Raw genomic sequence first — 10644 nt, 5'->3', positions numbered from 1 at the left:
AGTGGGAAGACAAGATAAAAAAAAAAAAAAAAAAAAAAAAAAGCCCAGAGATAAACCCATGCACATATGGTCACCTTATGTTTGATAAAGGATTCAAGCATATACAATGGAGAAAAGACAGCCTCTTCAATAACTGGTGCTGGGAAAACTGGACAGCTACATGTAGAAGAATGAAATTAGAATGCTTGCTAACACCATACACAAAAATAAAGTCAAAATGGATTAAAGACCTAAATGTAAGGCCAGACACTATAAAACTCTTAGAGGAAAACATAGGCAGAACACTCTATTGCATCAATCACAACAAGATCCTTTTTGACCCACCTCCTAGAGAAATGGAAATAAAAACAAAAATAAACAAATGGGACCTAATGAAACTTAAAAGCTTTCACACCAAAGGAAACCATAAAGACGAAAAGACAACCCTCAGAATGGGAGAAAATATTTGCAAATGAAGCAACTGACAAAGGATTAATCTCCAAAACATACAAGGAACTCATACAGCTCAATATCAAAAAAACAAACAGCCCAATCCAAAAATGGGCAGAAGACCTAAATAGACATTTCTCCAAAGAAGATATACAGATTGCCAACAAACACATGAAAGCATGCTCAACATCACTAATCGTTACCTCAAAACTACAATGAGGTATCTCCTCACACCAGTCAGAATGGCCATCATCAATAAATCTACAAACATTAAATGGTGGAGAGGGCGTGGAGAAAAGGGAACCCTCTTGCACTGTTGGTGGGAATGTAAATTGATACAGTCACTATGGAGAACAGTACGGAGGCTCCTTAAAACACTCAAAATAGAACTACCATACCACCCAGTGATCCCACTACTGGACATATATCTGAGAAAACCATAATTCAAAAAGAGTCATGTACTGCAATGCTCATTGCAGCACTATTTACAATAGCCAGGACATGGAAGCAACCTAAGTGTCCATCGACAGATGAATGGATAAAGAAGACCTGGCACATATATACAATGGAATATTACTCAGCCATAAAAAGAAACGGAATTGAGTTATTTGTAGAAAGGTGGATGGACCTAGAGTCTGACATACAGAGTGAAGTAAGTCAGAATGAGGAAAAACAAATACGGTATGCTAACACATATATATGGAATCTAAAAAAGGAAAAGTGGTTCTGAAGAACCTAGGGGCAGGACAGGAATAAAGACACAGACGTAGAGAATGGACTTGAGGACACGGGGAGGGGGAAGGGTAAGCTGGTACAAAGTGAGAGAGTGGCATGGACATATATACACTACCAAATGTAAAATAGATAGCTAGTGGGAAGCAGCCACATAGCACAGGGAGGTCAGCTTGATGCTCTGTGACCACCTGGAGGGGTGGGATAGGGAGGGTGGGAGGGAGACGCGAGAGGGAGAGGATATGGGGATATATGTATACGTATAGCTGATTCACTTTGTTCCAAAGCAGAAACTAACACAACATTGTAAAGCAGTTATACTCCAATAAACATGTTTTAAAAAAAAAAAAGATGCTAAAGGAGCAAAACACACACACAAAAATTAAAATTATTATCTCAAATGTTACTTAACAAGTAAAGACCAATATAAATGGCATGAATGAACTTCAAAAGTTTTATCTCTAATAAAATATTGATCATGGGACTGTAACATGGAATATCAGGTATAGAATGTTTAAGACAATAACGGCTTATACTAAATCCACCTCACATCCACTAAGTTGTTTTCCTATGCATATCCATTATTCATATTTGTCAGGAAAAAGGCAAAAACAAATTCTCTGCATTAAGGACCCACAATAGCAGTTGTTAAATTACAAGATTCAGATGGCTATAAAAATATGATAAATGTTGACGATGATGCTTATGAAACAGTCTTTGTCTCAAAGAAACACCTGGCCCCAGCATTTCTTCCTTCAACTATGGCTGTGAAGAACTGAAACTAGCAGCCATGGAGATTGTTTTGAAAGGCATAAACAATATCTCAAATATAAAAATGCCATGTAAACCACAATATATAACCTGTAAAAGTCAATTTATATGCTGTAACCTGTGTCGGGTTAAATGTACTTCATTACTTTATTACACATCAAACCAATAAAAATAAAGATTTAAGAACTCTAATTGAAAGAAAGTTTAACTTATAAAATTCTTCAACAGGAAATTTTATATACACACAGGCACACATATACACACACATACACACGCTCTACATGGGGTAGACACCTTTATTTAAAAAGGTTAGTATTAATTGATTTACCAGTTTCATTTTGACCAAACTAATTTATCACTTACTATGTTACTACTGATCAGTTGTTGGCTCTAAATTAAAAAAGAGATGTAAAACACGCATTTTAGGCAGAATAATTCACAAGAGGCATCACTGTAGTTTTCTTATATGTAGAAATAATCAGCCAGCTGTTACTACTGAAATAACAGAAATCTACAGAAAGACATTACTTGCTATAATAATTGAGGCTAAAGGAAGAAAAAATTCACTTACAGTATAATTATAAAAGTTCAGTATATGTATAGAAGTAAATTTAATTGTGTATTCAATGACTTAACATTCACCGCAAAATATTTTAATAGACGAAACAAATGTAAAAGTATAAATAAATTTTCATCACCTACCTCTCTTCATATTCCTGCTTGAGCCCGCGGTCGTATCTGAAGGACACGGGCAACGCCCTCCACACTTGACTGAGATCTGTTTTCCTAAGATGCATGCCTGGTATTCTAGTTTGCACTGTATAAAAAGAGAAAAAGTAGTAATTCAAGTACATTTAGTTATATCAACCGGAAGTCAAGAACATGACAAATGGGCACCTGCAGTTCTATGACACCCGCTATAGACAGGTGAATGGGACAGAGCAGAGCGTGTTACACCTGAATCCGCATCCCGTGATGCCACTCCCAGTGCGGTGTCTGGGCCAGCACTGAAACGTTCTCAGCCTCAAGTCCTAATATGAATAATGGGGAAGATAATACCTAATCTAGTGGAATCTAAAAGAGTGATACAAATGAACTTATTTACAAAACAGAAATAGAGCCACAGACTTAAAAAACAAACTTTTGGTTACCAAAGGGGAAAGGCAGGGGAGGGATAAATTAGGAGTTTGGGATTGACATATACACACTACTTTATATAAAATAGATAATCCACAAGGACCTACTGTACAGCACAGGGAACTCTACTCAATATTGTATTATAACCTATGTGGGAAGAGAATTTGAAAAAGAATACACATATGCATAACTGATACACTTTGCTGTACACCTGAAACTAACACAACATTGTAAATCAACTACACTTCAGTAAAAAATCTAATCCACAGAATTTTAAGAATCAAATGCTAGTAGCTACCATGAATCAGGCTCTCAGCAAATGTGAATAAAAGCTGAATGAAATTAAAGGCAAACGATCGACACTGTTATGGAACATTAGGACACTTTTTTTAGTTTATTTTTGTTTTAATTTTCTTTGTAAACATTGCTCTTTATAAAATTTAAGCCTGAGTAATTTAAATAATCCTTAAGATAATATTTTATAACTGTATATTTGACATGATTTAAAAAACTGCAAACCTACTCCATCATTTAAGAGGCAATAATTATCTTCCGCCTCTAAAAAATATAGATCTTGCTAATTCTGAAGTAATGTGATTTCTTTCCTGGCTGGGTCCGTAATTTACTCAGTGCAAATGATTTTAAAATTAAATAGGGCAGACTTTCTGGCTCCAACCGACAAACGTACCAGTGACTAATTTAATTCAGCTTCAGCTGATATCAGGAAGCATGGAATATACCCAATGACTAATCAGATTACTCACATATATGTAACTTTTTTTTCCTTGCCGAATAACTCTCTAATGGACAGGCAAAATTCTTAACTAGGCCTGTTACAAAAGATAAAAAATTATCATATTTGAAATACATTTGTAGTGGTTTAGTGGGCCTTTTTGGAGGAATAAACTCTTTCAAAGGTATCATTATTTTTCATTATTCAATCTTTCAAGAATCCAAGAAAAATGACCTTGTCACATAAAATCGCAATGAATTTTAACTGTAATTTAAAATGCCCAATAGTAATCAAATGTAGAAATAAATAAAGAGATTATGAGTTTTTTAATAAAAGACAATTTATATGAAACCTTGAGACTTCAAATTTAATATTATTTACTGTAACTACTTTTAATTTAATATTTCAGAAACCTGGATTGGTCATAAGATAATGACACAATTTAAGAAAAGTTCAAGAGCAATTGTAAGTGGCGTATGAAGAGACAAAGCCAAAAGTCAATATTAATTACAGCTAATGTGGAATTTTGAAATTTGAAAATGTTAGGTCCTTTCAAAGATGCTATGCCATACTCATTTACATTTTAAATGTAGTTTATTTTAGCAGTGATTTTTTTTAATAAAAAAGGAATGTCTGAAAAATACCTGAATAAACAAAAATAGCACGATCTTTATAAAAAGTTGATTTAATTTTCATCAAAAAAGTTTGACCTCTTAGCTAATTTTCTTGGATATGTTACAATTTAAAAATTTCACAGCTGTCTATAAAACTTGCATGATATGATGAAGTTGTAGCTTTGTAAAGAATTCTTTATAAAGAATTACTTCGTAAATGAAACAATTTCTCTTTCAGAATGATTCTATGGAACACTTCTTTTCTGTATGCGTGTCTGTAAAGAGCAACAGAATCAGATGTCTAGCAAATACACCCTATGTGTATAGTTATATGAATCTAGCTTTCTGTCATCAGAAAACCATTTATTTTTTTAACTCATGAATTGATTTTGAAAAAAATCTTCATGAAGAATTTTATTCAAAGAATATATTAAAAGTACTATTTAAAAATTTTTAGCTACACCCACTGATTGCATTTCTAATTAATAATATTCAATTTACTTAATTATCACAAAGCTGAAATATTTATAACAGTATAAGTGAACTAAAATATCACATAAAAGGCATGCTCATTAGTCTGTAATTAACCCAAAATGCAAATACTGTAGAGGAAGACATGATTAATGCATTCCTGATTACCTAAGACCTTTAGTCTTGAGAACACTTGAGTTACCAGTGATCCTGAGGACTCAGTCTGCAAGATGGGTTTTCTAATGTCAAAACTGACAACTGTCAGGGAAAATAAGTTATTTGTTTAAAAACAGGGTCAAAGAAGAAGATGTGATCTTTCCACTCGCAGAAAAGGACTCTGGCCAGGAGACCCTGGGATTGGCCACTGGTAAGGTTTGCAAGATGACGTAACCCCCATGGTCAGGGACATGGCTTAGACCAGAGGTTCTTGTCCAGGGGCTGACTCTGCTCCCTGGGGACATCTGGGGACAGTTTTGGTTGTGACCATGGGGCGGGGAGCGGGGGGGATACTGCTGAATTACTAGCTAGAGGCCAGAAGCGCTACTGAACACCTCGCAGCACACTGGTCAGCCCCTCCAGATTAAAGCGCTACCCGGCCTCGCATGTCAGTACAGCCGAAGCTGAAGAGCCCTGTTAGGGGCGCTGGTCTTCCAAAAGACATCAGATGGATTAACTAAACTCTCAACGCCTCATCCACACTTCCTTAGTGTGTTTTTTCCTGAGCATTCACTAAAGTAACACTTACAAAATAAAAACAATGATATAAACAAACTACCAGCTACAAGTACTTTATTTTTTAAATTTTATTTTTAGTAAATTTATTTATTTACGTTCGGCCGTGTTGGGTCTTTGTTGCTGTGTGTGGGCTTTTCTCTAGTTACGGCGAGCAGGGGCTACTCTTCGTTGTGGTGCACAGGCTTCTCACTGCGGTGGCTTCTTTTGTTGTGCAGCATGTGCTCTAGGCGCGCGGGCTTCAGTAGTTGTGGCACACAGGCTCAGTAGTGGCACGCGGGCTCTAGAGCACAGGCTCAGTAGTTGTGGCGCACGGACTTAGCTGCTCTGCAGCATGTGGGATCTTCTCAGACCAGAGCTTGGACCTGTGTCCCCTGCATTGGCAGGTGGATTCTTAACCACTGCGCCATCAGGGAAGCCCTACGAGTACTTTAATTTCTCAGAAAACCCAGAAAATACACAGTATTTTGTAAGACAAAGACAACAACAGACAACAGACAACAACATACAGTTTATCAACAGCAACGTTCATGAGGCATCCCTGAGTGTGAAGCTCTGGGATTTGATGCATTACTGTTTGGATCACTGAGTAAGACAGGCATACTTTTAAAAATAAATTTTACAAGTCAAACTTAGCTTCTGCATCTGATCAGAAATATCAATACATGGCTCAAATGGGATTCAAGCCCTCTTTTATAGTGTTTCTAACGTAGAACAAGAATGTAATTATCAGTAGGTACAAACAGCAACTATGTTCTATGTGCTCTTGTAGTGATAAACACTTTTCTTCAAGTGAAAATAAACTGAGGAACACGGGATGCTACACATCACTTTTTAGCCTCCGTTCTACCTGGGCTGGACTGGCGAACGCACCACATCATCCCTCTTTAACACCTTAGAGGCCCAGTATCTCAGACACGCCCTGCGCTTTCACAGGTGGCTTTCCTCACGTCAGCATGGCGCCCCCTTACCGAGCACAGCCTCCACCTGGGTTTCCCGGTCCCTGCTCTGTGTGGCCCAGCCCAGCCCAAGGCAGCCTAGGAGGGGGTAAAACCCTGACCCCTTCCTTCAGCTGGGATTTACCATCTACACGCACACCCTCATTTCTCTTTTTGGAACACCCTACGTTTCGTTAAGGAGCAACACCCCGCTGATTCGGTCACCTTACTTCTCTTTCTACTACAGAATGCTCCATCACACACCTCACATGGGGACTCACGTGACCTGTCGCCCTCCCACATTCGTAACTGGACCTGGGGGGGTGGGGGCAGGTCCCCTGGGGGCTCACGGCAGGTGTGGGCACAGACATGAGGGTCCCGCACCCGAGCAGTCTCCGGGGCTCCCCGACAGCCATGTCAGTCCCCTTCTTCCAGACACTTGGCTTGCCCTCCACCAGGCCTCCAGTCAGCATCTTGAGACCGGGCTTCGGAAGGGACCAGCGGAATGTGGGCAGACCGAGGTGAGGTCACAGGAGGGGCAGGAAGGATGCTTCAACCCGAGTTCATACATTTACAAGCCTTGTCCTGTCCTGTCGACATGAACAGGAGAATACTGCCGCTCCGGCGGGCGACTCAATCACCCGACAAGGAGAACTGCCGAAAAGAACGAGGCAAGAAGAGCATCCCTAACCCTCACCTCACCACACACATCCTCTTACACCTAGTGTCGTCTCTGGACCAGTATGTCTTCTGCAAACAGGAATGAGTATTACAGATGTTCTTCCTTCCAAAATTAAACACCTCACCGCAGAAACCTGCCTTGCTTGGCACACAGAGCTTACAGCGTCCCGCAGGGCTGCATCAGGACACACCAAAGAGAAAACGGTGGGCGTGGAGTGCGGACTCAGAACGGGTTTGGGGCTGGTTTTCCTTTGCTCAGTCTTTGTTCCCAGGTGTCCCTGGGGTTTCAACACTGCATTCCGCCTTCAACTCAATTTAATCCAGAGTAATCCTACAATGTCAGGATGCGTAATGACCCTCACCTCAGGCTCGTGTATGCTAGGCTTTATGTATGCATAAAGAAAACCCGCTTTTCATACATTGAATCATTTAGTGGAGCTGCAGGACCATCTAGTCAGGGTCTCCTAGTCCACGATTTCTGTGCATAAGGAAGACGTCATGTATGGATTTTCCTCTTTGTTAGGCCGTCGTTGTAAACAGTTATTCTAGACTTCAAAATCTGGTAATAAATTTAAAAGATTTTAAGGGTCAAAGGGATAGCATGTTTCTTTTACCATCATTTCATGCTTACATGTTTCATTGAATTTTATCATTAAACCAAAATTCTTACTTAAATTACTCCAGATGAAAGTTTCTTTCAAGTATCAGTAATAGTTTCAATTAAAATAAGACCTATAAAAACATTTTGTTCGATGGCTGATACAATACATACATGAAATTAATAAAATTATTTTAAATGACTATTGATTTGTATTTCCTTTATTTACCTTCAGATATATAACATGCACTTTGTAAGATAACAACTGAGAATTTTCCAGAGGTGCAGGAGTGGTTAAAAATACTTAAGAAATGGATGAACACAGAAGGTCGTGACACCATGCACTCCTAAAAATGAGGATGACATTTGAGGAGACACTATCTTTACAGATATAAATGACAGTGAATTTTTGAAAAAAGAATGGGAGTAGGAAACAAGAGGTGTATTTTGAAAAACATACAAGGAGATGAAAGAATCAGGACAGAAGGTTAAATTTAGGTAAAAAGAGAAAAGCCTCTGAAGACCTCAAAGCAGCAGAAGACACCAACGATAATACAAACATGGAAACACTGACGTGTGATAGTTTGTGCACACGTTTTAAGGTCTGTGGGGCTTACATACTGAACTTCTCATTTTAACTGTTTTCTAATAAGTAGAAAGCACGAGGAAATTCCTTGTTGATCATGCTTAAGAAATACCAAGCACCTGTTAAAAAGTATGTACTACTCTTAAAGCTAAGACATGCACTGAAGGGTCAGCTGTCCTGTACAGTTTGATGCACTGGTAGCAAAGATGCCCTTTGGGATGAACGGAAAGAGAAAGAGGGGAAGAGGGGTGCCATCAGCTTTGACACAAAGATACCAGGACACAAGACTTGTTTTTCCCGCTGTGTCAAGTGTCCCCTTGAGTAAAGGGGAGGGGGTAACTGAGGAGCTAGTGCCTCCAGAGCAAGGGTGCCCTCTGTCCACTGACCTCAAGACCGTGATGGGAGAGAAGATCCTGCAACCAAGACCGTGATGGGAGAGAAGATCCTCCGCTTCCCAGGAAGGACGGACGGCCTGCTATGGGGTGGTCAAAACACAGGATGAAGGACGAGTTACTACAGGGAAGGTGAATGTAAAAAGGACAAACGCCAGAGTCAGGTGAAGCAGAGTGGCAGAAAACTAGACGGCCTTTCTGAGCCGGACAGTGCAACCAATATGAGGAATAAACTACCATTCTGCTGGAACATCTACTCACACGGATATACATCTGGGACCAATTCACATGCATCCTTGTGTACAGAACTACTCAAACGAGTTCACACTCATCCCTCTGATTCCGATCCAACGCCCAGGATCCCTTCAGGCCTATTTTCCGTGTCTGTCAGCACTTGGTTCAACAAGGAGAAATGTGGATTCAGTCACGTGCTCGACCTACTTTCATAATTATTCCACAGCACCACTCACGGTCCTCTCCTCAGCATGGAAGGTCCCGGAGCAGCCGCACTGGCCGCCCAAGCTCTCAGGCACAGGCAGGCACCCCTCCCGGACCGAGGTACCGGTTCAACCCACCTCGTGCAGTGGGTCCCACGGAGCGCGAGGCCCAGGGAGGGACCTAACTTTCTTTCCTGTAGCTCCATCAGTTTCTAAGAGAGGAGCGCTGAGATCTCAGGATGTGTTAGAGAGATGCAACAGTTTCTCCCTGTAGAAACTGCTTTATGTATCTGGAGACTAACGATACACACATAAGACTGGAATTCTTCGATTTTCCAGGTGAATTAACATATTAATCATTAGGCAGTAATCCTTTTCATCTTCTACGGCTTTTATCTGAAGATCTAATTTGTCCGACTATTCCACAGTATTGGGAGTCGAGTCCCCAGGAATCTCCTGTGTTTCTACACATCTTAGAGCAGAGGCACTGAGTGCCTTTTGCTTTGTGGAATCTCTTAAATTTGTCTGAACATCGAGAGTCCTTGCCGGAGAGAGATGACGTGTCCTCTGCAGAGAAGGCAGATTTGTTTGCTTCTCAGTAAAACAGACGTAACTCCCCCCAGGGGGCAGAGGGTGGGCAGGCCTGTCTGCAGCCCACGGTCACCCATGGTGTTTCCTGTGCTGTGACACAAACCCCGTGTGTGTGGAGCACACAACTGGGTCACTCCGCACGGCCCTTGGGCCTTGTGGGGGAAAGAGAATGGACGCCAGCACGAAGACCGAGCTGTTAGTGTCGTGAGTAACAAGTGACCCAAGAGGCCCGTGTCTTCTGCAGCGCGTGTGAAACAGGGTAAAAATCCCAGACCCGCAGAGTTCTCCACAGTTTTTTGCAGCAGCAAAGACGCTTTCTGGAGAAGAGAGGACTCCGGGCCCCGAGCCCAGGTCAGAAGAGGAGGAGATACCCGGGGCAAACACCCTCAGGCCAGTCACAAGCCAAAGCCGGCGACGGGCTCACCCACTGGCCCCCGGTTCCCGAACCCCTGGGCCTGGGCGCATGGCACGGCACCGAGCGAAGCCGGCCACACGGGCCCTGCTTACGGCTCCCGAGCGCCGGGCGGGACGCGGAAGGCCGTGCCGCTGAGCACGAGGCCAGCTTTCCAGGTCCCGAACGAGGCGGAAGGCCACGCACACGCACCCTCCTCCGGCCGAGAGCTGCGGCCCTCGAGGGGCCGTGCAAGTGTGGCCGCGACGGACGTGCCGGGCCTGCTGGGGAGGGGCAGTCGGATTGAGCCGAGGGCCCGGGCAGGGCAGGCAAGCCGGCTGCTCTTTCGGGGGTCCCTTCTGGACCCGCTGGCGCCCACGCCCCGCGCTGCCTGAGCCCGAGCGGCGTGCC

The 10644-nt window shown here is 42.0% G+C and overlaps 1 protein-coding gene across 1 annotated transcript in view; it reads right to left on the bottom strand.

The window, feature by feature from the left end:
- Window positions 1–10644, bottom strand: part of SPOCK3 (SPARC (osteonectin), cwcv and kazal like domains proteoglycan 3) — a 264404-nt gene that overhangs the window by 132023 nt on the left and 121737 nt on the right. Inside the window, exon 4 of the mRNA XM_024744113.1 lies at window positions 2635–2749. Within this exon, the coding sequence (XP_024599881.1) occupies window positions 2635–2749 (115 nt within the window). The remainder of the gene's footprint in view (window positions 1–2634; window positions 2750–10644) is intronic.

This window comes from Neophocaena asiaeorientalis, unplaced genomic scaffold (assembly GCF_003031525.2).
Source record: "Neophocaena asiaeorientalis asiaeorientalis breed wild unplaced genomic scaffold, Neophocaena_asiaeorientalis_V1.1 scaffold115, whole genome shotgun sequence".
NCBI classification, from domain to species: domain Eukaryota; kingdom Metazoa; phylum Chordata; class Mammalia; order Artiodactyla; family Phocoenidae; genus Neophocaena; species Neophocaena asiaeorientalis.
This window is presented reverse-complemented; position numbering and strand designations above follow the sequence as displayed.